General features: G+C 44.9%; 1 protein-coding gene across 1 annotated transcript in view; it reads right to left on the bottom strand.

The window, feature by feature from the left end:
* The window catches only part of Lhfpl4 (LHFPL tetraspan subfamily member 4), a 47,727-nt gene extending 27,713 nt beyond the window's left edge, over nt 1-20,014 (bottom strand). The window contains exon 1 of the mRNA XM_004651474.3: nt 19,560-20,014. Within this exon, the coding sequence (XP_004651531.1) occupies nt 19,560-19,965 (406 nt within the window). The 5' untranslated portion in view covers nt 19,966-20,014. The remainder of the gene's footprint in view (nt 1-19,559) is intronic.
* Nucleotides 20,015-20,679: the final 665 nt, after the last annotated feature.

Below are 20,679 nucleotides of genomic sequence, written 5' to 3'. Positions count from 1 at the left end.
TTTTTATTTATTTATTAGAGACAGAGAGAGGGAGAAAAAGAGAAAGAGAGAGTGGGAGGTGGGGGGAAATGGGTGCGTCAAGGCCTCTAGCCACTGCAAACGAACTCCAGATTCATGTGCATCTGGCTTATGTGGGACCTGGAGAATTGAACCGGGTCCTTAGGCTTTGCAGGCAAATGCCTTAACCGCTAAGCCATCTCTCCAGCCCCATTTACTTATAATCCATAGATTTCTTTATGGTTAAAAAAGGTTTCTTGGGCTGGGGAGATGGCTTAGTGGTTAAAGCACTTGCCTGTAAAGACAAATGACCCAGATTTGATTCCCCAGGACCCATGTGAACCAGATGCACAAGGTGGCGCATGAGTCTGCAGTTTGTTAGCAGCAGGTAGAGGTCCTGATGTGCCCATTCTCTGCCTCCCGCCTTCTCTCTCCCTCTACCTCTTTCTCAAATAAATAAATATTTTTAAAAGGGGGTTTCTTGGGCTGGAGAGATAGTTTAGTGGTTGAGGCTCTTGTCTGCGAAGACTAAGGACCTAGTTCAATTCCTCAGTACCCACATAAGCCAGATGCACAAGGTGGCACATGCATCTGGAGTTTGTTTGCAGTGGCTGGAGGCCTTGGTGCACCTATTTTCTCCCTCTCTCTCTCTCTCTCTCTCTCCCCCTCCCCGCCCTCTTTCTCTCTATCAAATAAATAAATTTTTTTTTGGGGGGGGGTCTGGTCCAGGCTGACCCGGAATGAACTCTGTAGTCTCAGGGTGGCCTTGAACTCATGGCGATCCTCCTACCTCTGCCTCCTGAGTGCTAGGATTAAAGGCGTGCGCCACCATGCCCAGCTAAATAAATATTTTTAAAATAATAAAAATAAATAAAAAGAGGGTATCTTGAAAGACAACACACAGTTGAGTCACATTTTTTTCACCTATTCTGACAGTCTTCTTTTTAACTGGTTTACTTAGATCACTGACATTCAAAATGATTACTGTAGTCTGAGGAGGTGGCTCAGCCAATAAAGGTACTTGTTGCAAAGACTGCTAGCACCAGTTCGATTTCCCAGCACCCAAGTAAAGCCAGATGCACTAAAATAGCACATGCATCCTGCATTTATTTGTAGTAGCTAGTGGCCCTGGTGTGGCCAAACACACACACACAACTCAAAATTTAAAAAGGATCAAAATGACTACTGATATGATTGGATTAATATCAACTGTATTTATTACTGTTATCTATTAGTTGCCCTTGATATTTACTCATATTTATTTATTTGTTAATGATTTTTTATTTTTGGTATTTTCAAGGCAGGGTCTCATTCTAGCCCTGGCTGACCTAGAACTCACTCTGTAGTGCCAGTGTGGCCTCGAATTCATGGCAATCCACCATGAGGGGTTTTGCAATATATAATTCCAACTAATATAAGTCCATTTCAAGTAATATGATGCTACTTTGTAGATAGCATGTGTATCTTATAACAAGATAACCCTAATTCCTCCCACAAATTCTAGTATCACTGCTGTAATTTACTTCATTTTATGCATATATATGTTATTAAATACATTGCTGCTATTATAACTATAAGAAAAAATTTTTTTTGAATTTTCGAGGTAGGGTCTCACTCTAGCCCAGGCTGACCTGGAATTCACTATGCAGTTTCAAGGTGGCCTCAAACTCACATTAATCCTTCTACCTCTGCCTCTCGAGTGCTGGGATTAAAGGTGTGCACCACCATGCCCAACAGAAAATAAAAATTTTATTTTTGTTTTTTTTTTAATATTTTCTTTATTTATTTATTTGAGAAGGAGAGAGGAAGAGGCAGAGAGAAAGAAAGAGTGGGCACACCAGGGCCTCCAGCCACTGCAAACAAACTCCAGACGCATGCACCCCCTTGTGCATCTGGCTTACATGGGTTTTGGGGTATTAAACCGAGGTCCTTAGACTTTCCAAGCAAACGCCTTAACCACTAAGCCATTTCCCCAGCCCTATTTTTTTTTTTTTTTTGAGGTAGGGTCTCACTCTAGCCCAGGTTGACCTGGAATTCACTATGTAGTCTCAGGGTGGCCTCAAACTCATGGTGATCCTCCTATCTTTGCCTCTGGAGTGCTAGGATTAAAGGTGTACAACACCACACCCAGCCCAAGATTTTATTTTATTTTATTTTATTTTTATTCTAAGGAGAGAATGGGCATGCCAGGGCCTTCAGCCACTACAAACAAACCAGATGCCAGCACCACCATGTGCATCTGGCTCTATATGGGTACTGGGGATTCAAATCTGGGTCCTTAGGCTTTGCAGGCAAGTGCCTTAACCATAAAGCCATCTCTCCAAACCAAGATTTTATATTTTATCTTCATTTATTCCTCTTCTAATATTCTTACAGACATGTGAGTTTCTGACCTAAAGCAGTTCTTTTTCTGTAAAGAACTCATTGCAAGCCATATCTATTGAAAAGAAATTCCTTTAACTCTTACTTTATTTCTCCTTTCACGAGGATACCCTGGCTGGCTTTAGCCTCCAAAGTGCCTGAGATTACAGCTGCACATCACCATACCCAGCCCTGCTTTCATTTTTGAAGGATAATTTTACAAAATTCTAGGTCTGGGAATATAGATAAGTAGCAGAGTGCCTGCCTGGTATCTGTGAGGTTCTGGATTCAATCCCAGTACTGGAACACACACACACACACACACACACACACACACACACACACACACACACACACACACAAAGCCTGAGCTGCTCCTCCCACATTCCAGGTGATTCCACAGCATCCCTTCCAGCCCACAGGGAGGAGGCCAACCTAGAGGCTACATCTCAGCTTCTCATGCTAATTGGCCTCTAATACTCTGACTCCTCACTCTGTCTCCTTTGGCTTATCTATCTGTCCTGTAAAAGTTGGGATTCTGTCTCTTCTCCTTCCACACACTCCCCTTGGACAATTTTATCAACATTCAGATTCTTTTTAAAAATATTTACTTATTTATTTATTTTCAAGCAGAGAGAGATATAAGACAGACACAGAGGGGTAGAGAGATTGCTCAGAAGTTAAAGCACTTGCCTGTGAATCCTAAGGACTCATGTTTGACTCGCCAGTCCCATGTAAGCCTGATGCACAGTGACACAAGTATGCAATGTTGCACATGTGAACAAGGAGAGTCATGCGTCTAAAATTCAATAGTAGTGACTGGAACTCCTGATGTACCAATTCTCTCCTTCCCTCCCTTTCTCTCTTTCTCTCACACACACACATAAAAAAAAAAAAAAGAAAAGCCAGTCTGTTGGGCTTGCCTCAAAACAGAAAGAGGGGGTGGGGGAAAGAGTTGCTCATAAGATCCAACAATGATCTTTAGGAAACAAAAAATAAATTCTTATTAGCCAAGCATGGTGGTGCACTTGTACTCCCAGCACCAGAGAGGCAGATGCAGGAGGATAGCTCATGAGTTTGAGGCCAGCTTTCTCTACATAGTAAGACACTGTCTCAAACAAACAAAATGAATGAGTGAATTTCTGCTCATTACAAATTACCCAGTCTGTGGTATTCCGTTTGTGGTGGTTTGATTCAGGTGTCCCCCATAAACTTAGGTGTTCTGAATGCTAGGTTCCCAGCTGATGGATATTTGGGAATTAATGCCTCCTGGAGGGAGTGTATTGTTGGGGGCGGGCTTATGGGCTTTATAGCCAGTTTCCCCATGCCAGTGTTTGGCACACCCTACTGTTGCTGTGGTCCATCTTATGTTGGCCAGGGGGTGATGTCCACCTTCTGCTCATGCCATTGTTTCCCCCTGCCATCGTGAAGCTTCCCCTCGAGCCTGTAAGCCAAAATAAATCTCTTTTTCCCAGAAGCTACTCTTGGTTGGGTGATTTGTACCAGCAATGCGAACCAGACTGCAACACCGTTACAATAGCACAAAGCAGAAGAGGACAGTATTCTTTTCCTCATTTTGTAGAATAAACAGGGATCATGTAAAGTTCCTAAGGACATTCAGCTATTAATACTGTAATTGGAATTTAAAATCAGACTGTCTTGCCACTGAAATATGCTGCCTTCAAAGGAGTGGGTGGTAGACTTAGGACATGGATGTCATCATTCATTCAATAAATATTTATGCCAGTGTGATGGCCCATGCCTATAATCCCAGCACTTAGGAGGCTGAGGCAGGGGAACTGCTGCAATGATGAATGAGGCCAGCTTGGGCTACAAAGCCAATACCAGTCCAGCCAGGACTACATAGGAAGACTCTGTCTCAAAAATAAATAAATAAATAAAAATGATACTTAGTAGGCACAGCTTCCTGATGCTGTGTCACTTATGCATGACAGAAACAGACAATATCAGACCAGTATCTGGTCTGACAAGAGAGGAAGGCTACAGGTCTCAAGTGGATCAAGGCTGACCTACTCTGAATGTTTCTTTAAAAAAAAAAAAAAAAAACATTTACTTATTTATTTGAGAGAGAGACGGGGAGTGGGGAATGTGCACTTCAGAGGCTCCAGCCACTGCAAAGGAACTCCAGACACATGCACCACCAAGTGCATCCGGTTTATGTGGGTTCTGGGGAATTGAACCTGAGTCCTTAGGCTTCACAGGCAAATGCCTTAACAGCTAAGCCTTCTCTCCAGCCCTTTCTTTTTTTCACTTCCCATTTGATATTATTCATCATTATCAACCTCATTTTAATATTTTTATTTATTTATGTGCAAGGAGAAAGAGAATGGGGTACCAGGGCCTCCTGCCAGTGCTAACAAACTCCAGATGCATGTTCCACTTTGTGCATCTGGCTTTATGTGGGAACTGGGGAATTGAACCCAGACCATCAGGCTTTGCAAACAAGTGTCTTTAGGTGCTGAGCCATCTCTGCAGTCCCCTACTAACCTTATTTTAATCCCAGAGCAGTTTAAACACATCAGAGCCTTGCTAAGAATAACACTAAAACCAGGATCTTGGGAAACAGAGATAGGAGGATTGCCTGGAGTTTAAGGGCACCCAGTGACCACATAGTGAATTCCAGGTTAGCTTAGGCTAGAGGGAAACCTTACCTTTAAAAACTTAAAACAGGGCTGGAGAGATGGCTTAGCAGTTAAGCGCTTGCCTGTGAAGCCTAAGGACCCCACTCCGAGGTTTGATTCTCCAGGACCCACGTTAGCCAGATGCACAAGAGGGTGCATGCATCTGGAGTTCCTTTGCAGTGGCTGGAGGCCCTGGCACACCCATCCTCTCTTTCTCTCTCTATCTGCCTCTTTCTCTCTCGGTCACTCTCAAATAAATAAATAAAAAGTAACAAAAAATTTTTAAAAACTTAAAACAAAAGCAAACAAAAACCCCACAAAACAAACAAACAAAAACAATTAAAAGGTAAACTAGGCCTGGCATGGTGGTGCACGCCTTTAATCCCAGCACTCAGGAGGCAGAGGTAGGAGGATCGCTATGCATTCAAGCCAACCTGGGACCACAGAGTGAATTCCAGGTCAGCCTGGGCTACAGTGAGACCCTACCTTGAAACAAACAAAAACTGGGAAGAAATACTTATAACTCCTATCTCAAAGAGATAACTCTCCTAATTTACAGAAAGGTCTTAAAGTATCACTGACCTAATCAAAATGTTTTAGAAATAGCATGGTTTTTTGAGGTAGGATCTCACTCTCTAGCCCAGGCTGACCTGGATTTCTCTATGTAGTCTCAGTGTGGCCTTGAACTCACAGCAATCCACCTACGTCTACCTCTCAAATGCTGGGATTAAAGGCGTGCACCACCAGGCCCAGCTATTTTTGTTTGTTTTGTTTTGTTTCATCTCATTTTTCTTTTTCTATTTTTTTTTTTTTTTTTTTTTTGGTTTTTCGAGGTAGGGTCTCACTCTGGTCCAGGCTGACCTGGAATTAACTCTGTCATCTCAGGGTGGCCTTGAACTCATGGCAATCCTCCTACCTCTGCCTCCCGAGTGCTGGGATTAAAGGCGTGCGCCACCACGCCCGGCTTTCATCTCATTTTTCAAGATAGGGTCTTACTCTAGCTCAGGCTGACCTGGCTGTCACTCTGTAGTTCTAGGCTGGCCTTGAACTCATAGCGATTCTCCTACCTATGCCTCCAGAGTGCTAGGATTAAAGGCATGTGTCACCATGTCTGCCATTGTCTACTTTTTTTCCCACAAATTCTATGCCATATCAATTATCTCTCAATATAAATGTCATTAAAAAATGGGAGGGGCCAGGCATGGTGGCACACACCTTTAATCCCAGCACTCAGGAGGCAGGGGTAAGAGGATTGCTGTGAGTTCCAGGTCAGCCTGAGCTAGAGCGAAAACCTACCTCGAGAAAAAAAAAATGTGAGGGAAGCCGGGCACGTTGGTGCACATGTGTAATACCAGCACTTGGGTTGGGCGATAGAAGCAGAAGAATCAGAAGTTCAAGGCTATCCTCAGCTACATAGCAAGTTTGGAGCAAGACATGAGACTCTGTCTGAAAAACTCTCTCTTTCTCTCTCCCACTCATTCTAAAGTTTCCTGCCAGTACTCACATAATGATGATAGGCATGTCTCCTTTGGCCAGTCAACCTTCAAATAACTGTAGCCCCAGCACACATCTTGGTTACAACCTCATGAGAGACCCTGGGTCCAAACTACCCACCCAAATTCCTGGGACTCATAGAAGCAGACATACTAAATAAATATTGCTTTGAGTTACTATTTGGATTAATTTGTTAAACAGCAATAGATACATTTTTTTTTTACACAGTAGTTTTTATTGTCTTACAGATAGGCCACAGAAGGCAGAGAGACACAGACTGATAAGATGAAGAAAACAATTTTTAAAGACACATAGCTGAAGATTGGTGGCTCATGTGTAGAGATCTCAGTGCTTGGAAGACAGAGGTCAGAGGATTGCTGTAAGCATCAGGCAAGCCTGGGCTTTATAGTGAGTGCAGGTCCATCTTGACAGTAGAATGTGACACTGCCATTGCTGGCAGCTTGATGGCACAGGCCACAGAGCCTAGGACCCAAAGCCCCGAACTCCAGGTAAGAAAATGGCCCAGGTGCAGACCCAAGGTGGCCGACTGGCAGCAACAAAGGCCCAGGACTCAATAGATACATTTAAATATCTATCACTAATATACATGTATACATTTATGTGAATCATTTATTTCTGCTTGTATACTTATGGAAGTCCCTGTAAAGGAAACAAGTAGAAGTTGACACTTTGGGGAGAAATGATGATAGTTGACTGTGGGAAGGTGGTCTGTCTGACTGTACAACTTAAAAAATTTATTTGAGAGAGTAAGAGAATGAATTGGTGCTAGGGCCTCCTGTCCCTGCAAACTTCAGATGCATGTACCATCTGGCTTTATATAGATACTGAAGAAACAAACCTGTGCCTTCAGGTTTTGCAAGCAAGTGCTTTTAACTGCTGAGCCATCTCTCTGGCCCCCCTTTTACCTTTTGGATTTCCTATCACATGTATATGTTAAGTTTTCTAAAAAGTTAATGAAAATCTGGAAAATAAAATAAAATAACCTCCATGGTGACACATGCTTGTAATTTCAGCACTCAGAAAACTGATGCAGAAGGATCACAAGTTTGAGGCAGACTGGGCCACATAGTAAAATCCTGTCTCAGAAAAATAAAACAGAAATGAATTCCAGGTCAGCCTTGGCTACAGAGAGACCCTACCTCAAAAAACAAACAATTGAAAGAAAAAAAACAGAGGGCCTGGTGTGGTGGCACACACCATTAATCCCAGAACTCAGGAGGCAGAGGTAGGAGGATTGCCATGAGTTTGAGGTCACCCTGAGACAACAGAGTGAATTCCAGGTCAGCCTGGACTAGAATGAGACTCTATCTCAAAAAGAGAGATAGAGAGAGAAAGAGAGAGAGAGAGAAGAAGGAGGAGGAGGAGGAGGAGGAGGAGGAGGAGGAAGAGGAGGAGGAGAAGTAGTAGTAGTAGTAGTGGTAGTATTACAGAAGATTTATCTGGTCATGATGGTACATGCTTATAATTCAATCATCTGTGGGGCTGAGGCAGGGGAATGGTGAGTTAGAGCCCAAACTGGGCTACAGAGGAGACTTTGTCTAAAAAATATAAAAACGGGGTGGAGAGATGGTTCAGAGGTCCAGGCGCTTGCCTGCAAAGCCAAAGGACCCAGGTTCAATACCCAGGACCCGCATAAGCCAGATGCACAAGAGGGCGTATGCATCTGGAGTTCGTTTGTAGTGGCTAGAGGCCCTGGCATGCCTATTCTCACCCTGTTTCTCTCTCTCTCTCTTTCCTTCTCTCTCTCTCCCTGCCTGTTTCTCTCTCTCAAATAAATAAAAATAAATATAAAAAAATACAGAGCTAGAGAGATGGCTTAGCAGTTAAGTGCTTGCCTGTGAAGCCTAAGGACCCTGGTTGGAGGCTCAACTCCCCAGGACCCACGTTAGCCAGATGCACAAGGGGGCTCACGCCTCTGGAGTTCATTTGCAGTGGCTAGAGGCCCTGGTGCACCCATTCTCTCTCCCTCTCTCTATCTGCCTCTTTCTCCATCTGTTGCTCACAAATAAATTAATAAAAATATTTTTAAAAAATACAAAAACAGGCTGGGCATGGTGGTGCATACCTTTAATCCCAGCACTCAGGAGGCAGGGGTAGGAGGATTGGTGTGAGTTCAAGGCCACCCTGAGAATACAAAGTGAATTCCAGGTCAGCCTGGACTAGAGTGCAACCCTACCACGAAAAACAAAACAAAACAAAAAATACACACACACACACAAACAGGGCTTAGGAGATGGCTTAGCAGTCAAAAGTGTTTACTACAAAGCCTGATGATCTGGGTTTGAGTCCCCAAAACTCATGTAAAGCCAGATGCACAAAGTGATGCATGCAACTGGAGTTTGTTTACAGTGAGCTCACAGAAAGCTCAGAGTCTAAAAAGAGAGGCAAGAAAGAAGATAGATCCTGAGAATAGGGGATGATACATAAAATGATTGAATCATGCAGGGTGCACTAGGGGGCACCAAGAGGACTTCTAACGTGGTTAAAGATAGCCAGGGAAATCTTCCAAAAAGGACAAGAGCATTTGAATGGAAGGATGAGGAGGAAAGAGACAGAGATGGTATGATCAAAGGCAAGGAGGCAGAGGTAGTCTGGTGTTCTGGGGACCACAAGCAGTTTAGGACAAGGAGAGAGAGGATGTGAGGCTGATCAGGCCCTGCATCATGAGGCCCTCTAAGCCATGTAGGAGGGTACAGTGGCAGCAGCTAGTCATTAAAGGGGTTTTTTTTTTTTTTCTTATTTTTTTTTTATGAGAGAGAGACAGAATTGGTGCCCCAGGTCTCCAGCTATTGCAGTCCAACTCCAGATGTGTGCGCCACCTAGTGCACATGTGTGACCCTGCGTGTTTGTGTCAGCTTGTGCATCTGGCTTACGTGGGACCTGGAGAGTCGAACATGAGTCCTTAAGCTTTGCAGGCAAGCACCTTAACCACTAAGCCATCTCTCCAGCCCTGTCAAAGGTTTTTGTTTAAATTTTATTTATTTATTTGCAAGCAGAGAGAGAAGAGATAGACAGAGAATGGGCACGCCAGGCCCTCAAGCCACAGCAAACAAACTCCATATGTATATGCCCCTTGTGCATCTGGCTTACATGGGCACTGGGGAATTGAACCTAGGTCCCTTGGCTTTACAGGCAAGTGCCTTAACCACTAAGCCATCTCTCCAGCCCCAAAGGTTTTTTAAAAATATATATATTTGAACTGGTTGTGGTTTCACTTACCTTTAATCCCAGCACTCAGGAGGCAGAGGTAGGAGGATCACCATGAGTTCAAGGAAACCCTGAGACTACATAGTAAATTCTAGGTCAACCTGGGAAAGAGCAAGACCCTACCTTGAAAAAACAAAAAAAAACTGGGGGGCTCAGTGTTTAAGGTGCTTGCCTACAGAGCCTGAAAACCTGAATTTGATTTCCCAGTACCCATGTAAAACTAGATGTACAAAGTGGTGAATGCATCTGGAGTTTGTTTGTAGTGGCTGGAGGACCTGTTCTATCCATTCTCTCTGTCTCTCTTCTGTCTCTTTCTGTTTGTAAATAAATAATTAAATATTTTTAAAACATTTTAAAATGGTAAATAAATAAATATTTCAAAGTAGTTATTTATAAGTAGAGATAGAGAGAAAGAGAGAGAGAATGGGTGTGCCAAGGGCCTCCGGCACTGCAAATAAACTCAAGGTGGATATGCTACTTTGTGCATCTGGCTTTACATGGGTACTGGGAAATCGAACCCAAGTCATTGGGTTTTGCAAGCAAGTGTCTTAACTGCCAAGCCATCTCTCCAGCCCAAAGAATTTCAGAATGCTCTTTTTTTGTTATTTTTTATTGATTTATTTGAAAGAGAGGTAGATGGAGAGAAAATGGTCATGCCAGTGCCTCTAGCCACTGTAAATGAACACCAGATGCATGGCTTATGTGGGTACTGGGGAATTGAACCTGGGTCCTTAGGCTTTGCAGGCAAGTGTCTTAACTGCTAAGCCATCTCTCCAGCCCCAGAATGTTATGTTTTGTTTTTTTAGGTAAGATCTTATTGTATCCCAGGCTGACCTGGAACTCACTCTGTAGTCCCAGGCTGACATTTTACTCATAGCAATCCTCCTACCTCTACCTCTGTCTCCAGAGTGCTGAGATTAAAGGCTTGCACCACCATTCATAGCTCTGTTGAAGATTTTTTTGTTTGATTTTTATTGTGGTTGTTGTTTTGAGGTAGGATTTCACTCTAGCCAAGGCTGACTTGGAATTCACTATGTAGCCTCAGGCTAGCCTGAGCTCACAGTGATCTTCCTATCTCAGCCTCTTGAGTGCTGGGACTAGAGGCGTGTGCCACTGTGCTCAGCCTCTGTTCTTAAACTACTATCCCAGCCTGCCTCCTCCAGTCCTCAGGAAGTCTTTAGCTTGAGTCTCTTCTCCAGCTGCTGTGTGTATATATGTGGACCCTGCTCTGGACTCTCTAAAGCCAGGGCACCCCTGATATTGGCACATGGAACCTACATCTCTAACTGGTAGCACTGCCCTTGTCAGCAAGAGCAGCTTCCGGATCCATTTGGATTTGCACAGAATTTTGGTCCCACTTGCAGCTAGAAGTTTGATCTTCAAGCAAGACGTATTAACAGATGAAGACTAGACAACGCAATATGAAAACATTAGCACAGAAACCAGTATACTATTTTCTCAGTATATGGGAATGACCAGGTGAACAGCTGCTGAGAAGCCCCAAAAACCTGAGCCTAAATTCTACTCAGCTCTTCCAGCTTCTCTATATAGCTTTCTGACAGACACAGCCCATCACTGCCTTCATCATCTATCCTCCTCTGGCCACAGCCTGGGTTTGGAGTCAGGAGGATTTAATTTTTGACCTTGGGTCTATGACTTACCACCTCATTATCTGGAATGAGCATTTTTCCTCTTTTTTTTTTTTTTTTTCGAGGTAGAGTCTCTCTGTTGCCCAAGCTGACCTGGAATTCACTATTAGTCTCAGGCTGGCCTTGAACTCAAATTGATCCTCCTACCTCTGCCTCCCAAGTGCTGGGATTAAAGGCGTGCGTCACCACGCCCAGCTACATTTTTCCTCTTGGTGACTGTTTTCTCATCCATAAAATATGAAAAACAAGCCAAGGCTGTGAGCTCCCACCACATGGATGGAGACTCAGCCACCATACCCTCCTTCTCAAACTGTGAGCCAAAAAAATATTTTTAACCCTTTAAACCTTAAAAAATAAGTATTGATTTATTGTGTGGTTGTGCTGTATGGGCATCTGCACCATGGGGTGCATGTGGAGGTCAGAAGAGAACTTTCAGGTGTCTGTGCTCCACCTTCTTTGAAACAGGATTTCTTGCCCCTGTAAATCAATGTCAAGCTAGATACAGATTCTTCTGGCTCTGCCTCCCATTGTCACTGGCACATTGGGATCGCAGATTCACGCACCATTTATATCTGGTTTTACATGGATGCTAAGGAATTAAACTTGAGCCATTAGGCTTTGCAAGCAAGTGCCCTTCACCACTGAGCATTCTCCCCAGTCATCCTCAGGGTTGGGGATTTAGCTCAGTGGTAGAATGCTTGCCAAGTAAGCACAAGGTCTTGGGCTTGGTCCCCCAGCACAAAAAAAGAAATCACAGAATAATAAATAAATAAAGGGGCTGGGAGATAGCTCAGTGGGTAAAAATGCTTGTTGTGTAAGCATGAGGACCTGAGTTTAATCCCAAGTACCCATGTAAAAGCCAGACTTGGTAATGCAAGCCTGTAATTCTAGTACTGGAGAAACAGAGATAAGAGGATCCGTAGGGCTTGCTGGATAACTAGTCTAGCCTAATTAGTGAGCTCTAGGTCCACTGAGAGACCCTGTCTCAAAAAATAAGGTGAAATGAGATATCTGTATCACCACCTCAAAAGTTCAGAGAAGAGTGGACAGAAAGAAGAGCCAGAGAATGTGAAGGAGTTTTGAAACACTATCTTCAGGGGGCTGGAAAAATAGCTCAGTGGTTAAAGGCAGTTGCTTGCAAAGCCTGATGGCCCAGGTTTGATTGCCCAGTACTCACATAAAGCCAGAAGCACAAAGTGGTAGATGTGACTGGAGTTTGTTTGCAGTGGCATGAGGGCCTGATGAACTCATTCTCTGTCTCTCTGTCTCCGTCTCTCTCTCTCTCTCTCTCTCTCATCTGCCTCTTTCTCCTAAATAAATAAATAAACAAACATTACTTTAAAAGAAAAAAAAGAAATGCTGTCTTTGAGACATGAAGTGACTGTTGCATTCATGACCTCACAGTGATGTCATTACCCACACAAGACCTCAACATGTTGGATCTATCAACTTTCTGTCATCAAAGTAGTAGAGGGACTAGTTGGAAAAAAAGAAGGGGTTCAGTGTAAAGGGGATGCAGAAGGGGTGACAAGAGAAGGTAATGCTATTTCTTATAGTGAACTTGCTTTGTAAAAATCAAATTTGTATAAGTCCTAAAGAGAGGGGGGGGGGTGGAGAAGGTGATGGGAGAGGATTGTGATGGAAATACGTTATACATACATATAAAATTATCAATAAAAAGTTTGGAGAGTTTGCTTAGTGGTTAAGGTGCTTGCCTGCAAAGCCAAAGTACCCATGTTTGATTCTCCAGTATCCACATAAGCCAGAGGCACAAGGTGGCATGTGTCTGGAGTTTGTTTATGGTGGCTAGAGGTCCTGGCACACCCATTCTTTCTCTCCCTTTCCCTTTCTTTCTCTGCCTTATAAATCAATAAACATACATTTCTAAAAATACAAATAGGGTTACAGAGATGGCTCAGCGGTTAAGTGTGCTTCCTATGCAAGCATGAGGGCCTGAGACCACTCAAGTTCCAATCTCCAGAACACATACGTGTTAAATACATCTGGGCATGGCCACACGTGCCTGTAACTCTAATCCCTTAGGGAATAAGAATGGGTAGAAGAGTGATGGAACGGAACACGGGACTTTGTGCTCCAGCCACTACAGACAAGTGCATGGGGTGCCATGAGGGCACACACACATGCATACACCATCCACATACACACACCACACACAAGCAAAAACACACAAAAAGAAAGTAAGATGGAAGCTGGGCATGATGGTGTATGCCTTTAATCCTAGCATTCAGGAAGCAGAAATAGGAAGATTGCTGTGAGTTTGAGGCCACCCTGAGACTACAGAGTGAATGCCAGATCAGTCTGGGCTAAAGTGAGACTCTACCTTTTTTGGTTGAAAAACCAAAAAATAAAAAATAAATAGAAAAGTAAGATGGAAGCCGGGCGTGGTGGCGCATACCTTTAATCCCAGCACTCAGGAGGCAGAGGTAGGAGGATCGCCGTGAGTTCAAGGCCACCCTGAGACTACAGAGTTAATTCCAGGTCAGCCTGGACCAGAGTGAGACCCTACCTCGAAAAAACCAAAAAAAAAAAAAAAAAAGTAAGATGGAAAGTGAGTGAGGAAGCCACCCAAAGTCAATCTTTGTATTCCACATGCACATGCATCTGCACACACAGGTGCACCTACACACATGCATACACACTTACCACTCACACATACACATATAAAAGTTTCTGAGGGCTGGAGAAATGGCTTAGTGATTAAGGCATTTACCTGCAAAGCCAAAGGACCCAGGCCAGATTCCCAGGACCCACATAAGCCAGATATATATGATGGCTTATGCATCTGGAGTTCATTTGCAGTGGCTGGAGGCCCTGGCATGCCTATTCTCTACTCCCCCCCACCCACCTTACCTCTCTCTCAAATAAATGAAAAAATAAATATATATATTTTTAAAGGCAGGTGTGGTGGTGCAAGCCTTTAATCCTAGCACTTGGGAGGCAGAAGTAGGAGGATTTCTGTGAGTTTGAGGCCACTCTGAGACTACATAGTGAATTCCAGGTCAGCCTGAGCTAGAGTGAGACCCCATCTTGGAAAAGTAAAAAAAAAAAAAAAAGTTTTTGAAAGCCGGGCTAGTGATGCACGCCTTTAATCCCAGGACTTGGGAGGCAGAGGTAGGAGGATGCTATGAGTTCAAGGCCAGCCTGAACTACAGAGTGAGTTCCAGGTCAGCCTGGGCTAAAGTGAGACCCTACCTTGAAAAAACAAAAGGAAATTACTTTTTTTTAAATATAGCCATGCATGATGGTTCACACCTACAATCCTAGCACTTGGGAGGCAGAGGTAGAGGATCATTATTAAGGTCAGCCTCAAGAAAAAAATTTAAGGCCAGGCATGGTGACATACACCTTTAATCCCAGTACTTGGGAGGCAGAGGTAGGAGGATTGCCATGAATTTGGGGCCACCCTGAGACTATATAGTGAAGTCCAGGTCACTGAGCTAGAGTGACACCTTACCTCAAAAAACCAAATTAAAAAAAAAACAAAAAAAAAAAAGACAAACAACGAAAAAGAAAAAAGTTAAATACATAAAAATGTTTAAAAATGTAATACTCCCTTTTCCATAAGACTATTATGAGTATTAAGTATTATGCGTGTCAATTGTCCAGCACATGATCTACCACAGAATAAGGGCTCAGAATGTGTTGACTACTTTTCTTGAGTGATAGTAACAGGCATAGTAGCTTCCAACTGCCTACTGATTAAAGTCCAAACTACTTGGCCCAACACCCCAGGGTCCTCGTTACTCCCTCCTGAAGCTCTTGCTGCTTCCCTGTGTGGATGCTACACTCAAGCCAGTGTGGTTTCCCTGCCTCCACGTCTCATCTGCTCAGAATTCTCTCCCACACCTCACACTTGCCAGCATTCTACCCAGCTCCAGCCTGGCTTCCTGGCTAAGCTACAACCAGCCTGCTCTGTAGCTTTGGGTTCCACAAATGCTTACAGGCCAGCATATATAACTGTTCATCAGTTAGGAGCTTCTGTCCCCTTGTTAGAGTCCTCATACATTATTTACCCCAGTGGGAACTGACCTTTCTCCCTGTTGGTTCATATGCTGTTCCAGGCATAGGCACATAGCTCCAGCCTTAGACAACGTCACCATGATTCATTAAGAGGTAGGTACTTGGCAAAGGCTGGGCCAATCTTCATCTGTCCTGGAACTTTTGCTGGCGTCATTCTTTCTACAGAACTGCTAAGCTAAATCTATGTAAATTCAGAGCTTCCAGTAACCTTATTTCTTCATTTTTTCAACAAGAAAGTGGACTTACAAATGAACTAAAACAGTGGGACCAAGAACTAGAGAAAGAATCTGGGAGTGGTGGCGCACATCTTTGATCCCAGCACTTGGGAGGCAGAGGTAGGAGGATTACAGTGAGGTCAAGGCCACCCTGAGACTACATAGTGAGTCAGCCTGGGCTAAAGCGAGACCCTACATCACAAAAGGGGGGGGGTAGAGGAATGGCTAACAGGTTAAGGTGCTTGTCTGCAAAGCCAAAGGGCCTAGGATTACCCAGGACCCATGTAAACCAAATGCACAAGGTGACACATGCATCTGGAGTTCATTTGTAGTGAATGAAGGCCCCAGTGCACCCATTCTCTCTCTCTCTCCCACTTTTTAATTTGTCACTAAGAAATTACATACACACACACACACATACACACACACACATACATAATTACATATATATGTATTATGCACACACATACACACACTAGAGATAAAACTGATTCTTTGTGTCTTTGTGGCATTATTTGAGCATCTGGTTCCTCCATCTATGTCCAAAGCCAAAAACTCTTGGCTTTCAAATTATATGAGACAATAAACCCAAGACTCTTTAGTTCATCTTATTTAAGTTAGTATTTGAGTTTCTGTCAGTTGGTACTGCAAGCCTGTTGCCAATACAGAGATTTAATTAAACAACATACATTATGAGAGCAGAAATTGCACTTCATACATTTAAGATCCCTAGGGTTGGGAATGTCTTGCATACCCCAGCATATTGCAGCATTTGGCACAAGATTATCACAGGGCAGGTGAGAAATAAATACGGAACTAAAAACCTCTCTGTATTTCACAATGGGATGGTGCTCTTTAAAATGCTGAACAAGGGCTGGAGAGATGGCTTAGTGGTTAAGCGCTTGCCTGTGAAGCCTAAGGACCCCGGTTCGAGGCTCGGTTCCCCAGGTCCCACGTTAGCCAGATGCACAAGGGGGTGCACGTGTCTGGAGTTCGTTTGCAGAGGCTGGAAGCCCTGGCGCGCCCATTCTCTCTTTCTCCCTCTATCTGTCTTTCTCTCTGTGTCTGTCGCTCTCAAATAAATAAATAAAATATTTAAAAAAAAATGCTGAACAAAAGTTCATGAGAAGAAGAATCAAATCCCTATATGGCACAGACAAGACTCTTTGCTGCATAGCAGTTCCTCTGGGAATGCATGATCATTCTTTCTGAATGAAGAGACCTGAGTGAAAGAGTCATTATGGGACCCATTGGAGCTGAAAATATACTTTAAAATCAACTAACTAGAACTGGGCATGGCGGTGCATGCCTTTAATCCCAGCACTCAGGAGGCTCAGGTAGGAGGATCACCATGAGTTTGAGGCTAGCCTGGGCTACTACAGAGTTCTAGGTCAGTCTGGGCTAGAGTGAGACCCTGTCTCAACAAACCAAAAGAAATAAAACCAGAAACAAATCAACTAATTACTAATCTGACTGTCCCTTGGTCCTTAGGTGAGAAAACTGAGATTGAACCTCAAAAGACTTACTTAGCATTGTATGGTGAGATGTGACAAAATCAGCCAAGGACTCCTAACCCATGACTTGTGATCCAGAACCCTGGACTGTATCCTAGACCCACTTTCTTTAGCAATGAGCATCAGTCACTTATATAGAGTACTTGAAAACAATCTCTGAGCAAAATGCAGCCAACTTCTCAACTCTGCCCCTTTGGGCCTCTGGGGTACATAGGTAACACAAGGAAAGCGCCATGAACCAAGAGTCAAAAACAACCTGGACATTAGACTATTCATTCCCTTGCTGGCAGTGTGACTTTGAGTAAGCCCTTCACATCTCTACACTGACTCCTCAGGCAGGGGAATGGAAGAGTGCTGAATGCCAGTGATTGCATGAGGGCCACTGTTACCAAATCCCAAGATTAAACCCATAGGATTACGAGAATTTGAAGACCAAGAGGTCAGCCATCCATCTGCAGGCTCCAAATTAAAGCTGATGAGCATATATTCTTTCCAGTCTGACTTCCAGAGGAGAACAGAATGAAAGCACCCATATTGCCTTTCTGGTTTTTTTTTAATTAATTAATTAATTTGAGAGAGAAAAAAAGGAGGGAGGGAGGGAGAGAGAGAGAGAATGGGCACACCAGGGCCTCCAGCCACTACAAACGAACTTCAGATTCATATACTCCCTTGTGCATCTGGCTTACATGGGTCCTGGGGAATCGAACCGAGGTCCTTTGGCTTTGTAGGCAAACGCCTTAACCGCTAAGCCATCTCTCCAGCCCCATGTATCGGCTATCTGGATACCACTTAAAAATCTGCAGTGAGACCTCACTTTCTAAACTTCTCCTTCTGCTATCTTCAACAATAAACTCTTAAAGATCCACCTAAGCTCAGGGACATGAGAGGATTCAAAACAAAACATTTGAATATTCACATTAGAATATACACCACCTTCCTTTGTTTTTTAGGAACTTGGGCAGTTCTTAAGGAGGAGTAATTCCCCCTACACTTGTAAAGCTCCTCTTGGGGAAGCAAATTAGCATCACTATGTTGTCCTCACTCCTTTACTTGTACCTTGAGACAATTCCCAATTTTAAGACTATCATATTCTCAACAACTGACCCCCTGAGTGACTTCAAGACATTTCCAAAAATCAACTTCTCCACTCAAAGATGAAGGTTCCCTTAGCTGGCCACTTAGGAGGCTGAGGTAGGAGTATTGCCATGAGTCCTAGCTTGGAATACAAAGTGAGTTCCAAGTCAGGCTGGGTTAGAGTTAGACCCTACCTTGAAATAAACAAACAAACAAACAAACAAAAAAAGAGTTTTCCAATGGAGTTATTCATACCCCACACTATAGAGCAAATCCCTACAATGTTTTTAATAGTAGAATCACCAGCAAGTGATATCACCCCTCCTTCAGAGGGTATGGACACTGTGGCAGGCTGGAAACTTGTTGAATGTTCTGGAGCAATTAATGTCTTATTATCTTATTATCTCTCATGCACGATTATCACATTTTCTCTTCTGTTTTGTATTCTGGGAGGGCTCCAAATTTTTTTCTAGCCTCTACCCATCCTCTTCCCCATTCAACCATCTCCAGGCTCCACCATCCCCAGAACAACTCTCTTCCTTGCTTGCAATTAGGCAAATGCCAAGGTTGCTGAGTATTCAAAATCTATCTTTGATCAAAAAGTGGATAGGGACACTGGGACTCTAATGGATCAGGGAAAACTGTCTCAGCATTTCTTGTTCCCCAAAGGCCCTACACTGACTCTTGGGGAAGGATGAGCATTTTAGCCAAACATTCCTGAGAGTTCAAGTGACTCCTTACCAGTGAATGTGGCACCAGCAATCTCCTTGCAGATGGAGGGGATTAGAAGGATGGAGACCTGCTGCCAGCCACATGCATCTTCAATACTGTATGGACAGCACAGACAGCCTCCCCACACTTATTACAGGGCTTTAAAGTTTACCAAGTGCTCTTCTGTTCTCCTCTTGGAATCCTTTCCACTGATTCATAGGTGAGGAAACCAACCATCAGAGAAGTAAAGTGAAACAGCCAAGTTGATAATGTCAGTGAGTCAAAGGTCCAAGTTAAGTCTCTCAACTCCCTAGTCCTTGTTTCTCCCCACATGCAGAAATTGAGCACATTTAGAATAACCCGTGGTTCAGAAAACCATTTCCACGAAGGCAGACAAAAGATACTGTCATAATTCTAACCCACTTCCAAGCACACAGATCTAAATGACTAATTCCTGGGCTCTGTCCCCCTGCCCTGAAGTGTCTCTGGGTCATGAAATCTCTTCCCCAATACTGTTGAGTGTTGGCTAGGAAGTGTGTACACAGAACAGGAGGATCTGTCTGTGACTCCTCCAAGAAGGAACCCCCATCTCTGGCACCTTGTCTGGGGGTCCCGAGCCCGGCCCTCCCCTACCTGCCAACAGCTGCATCCAGGCGCAGATCTTGTAGACCGTGGCGGTGTTGCAGAAGAAGAAGAGCGCAAAGCAGGTGATGCAGCCGAGGATCAGCACCATGGAGAGCAGCACGAAGAAGGCGGCAGCCTTGAAGGCGCCGGACGGGATGGTGCTGAAGTCGGTGAAGGAGCCCCGGCACGTGAGCTCGCGGCCCGCCAGCCCGCTGCCCACGCAGTAGTGGAAGAGGCCAAAGTAGCCAGGCTTGGGGGTGCTCACGCTGTCGCCCACCCAGTAGGGCTGGATGAAGACCACCACGTTGATGATGGCGAAGCAGATGGTGAAGATGGCCCACAGCACGCCGATGGCCCGCGAGTTCCGCATGTAGTGCTCGTGATAGAGCTTGGAGGCTTCCTGCGAGGGCAGCATGGTGCCCGGGGGCGGGGCCGGCGGCGGCGGCGAGAGAGGGGGCCGCCGGCCCGGGACGGACCGCGGGGCTGCGGGGCGGGAGCTGGGGACGCACGCGAGGCTGCCCTGAGTCAAGGAACTCGCGGGGGCGGGGCCTGGGGCGGAGCTGGGGGCCCGGGGGCTGGAACGGGGGAGCTGAGAGGGGGTCAGGAGAGTGTTGGGAAGGCGTCTTGGAGGGCTGGCGAAGATCTCGTCCTGGGGGGCCTGGGAAGGAAAGTTGGGGGCTGGGATGACATGGGAGTTGGAAGAAGGGGAGACTAGAAAGTGCTGGTAGAGGAGTTGAAGAGGGAGCTTTGGGGACTGGTGCTGGAGAGTGAGAGGGGGCCGTGGGGAGGAGGACAGGAGGATGGAGGTCTATACTGAAGCATTAGCAAAGGCGCCCAACGCAGGGTGCCCGGGGGGGATTCTGGACTGGCTGTCAGGGTAGGAGGTCGGGCACTGAGTGTCCGGAAAGCGGCTCCAGGAGGCGGAGGACGCGCTTATGAGGAAAGGGAGCAGGGCTGGAAGGGGCAGGTGCTGGAGGGTTAGGGAGGTTATAGCGGGGCCGGCCGGGGGTGGTGGCGGGCATGAGCGTCTCCGAGGGCAAAGTGGTGGGACGAGGCTGCGTGGAGTGGGCGCCGAGACTGCAGGGTCTGGACTCGTGGCAGGGGCTAGGGGGTGCCGGGGCTGGGTGGA

Source organism: Jaculus jaculus, chromosome 14, assembly GCF_020740685.1.
Source record: "Jaculus jaculus isolate mJacJac1 chromosome 14, mJacJac1.mat.Y.cur, whole genome shotgun sequence".
NCBI classification, from domain to species: Eukaryota; Metazoa; Chordata; class Mammalia; order Rodentia; family Dipodidae; genus Jaculus; species Jaculus jaculus.
The sequence above is the reverse complement of the archived record's forward strand: the minus strand, read 5'-3'. Positions and strand labels throughout refer to the sequence as shown.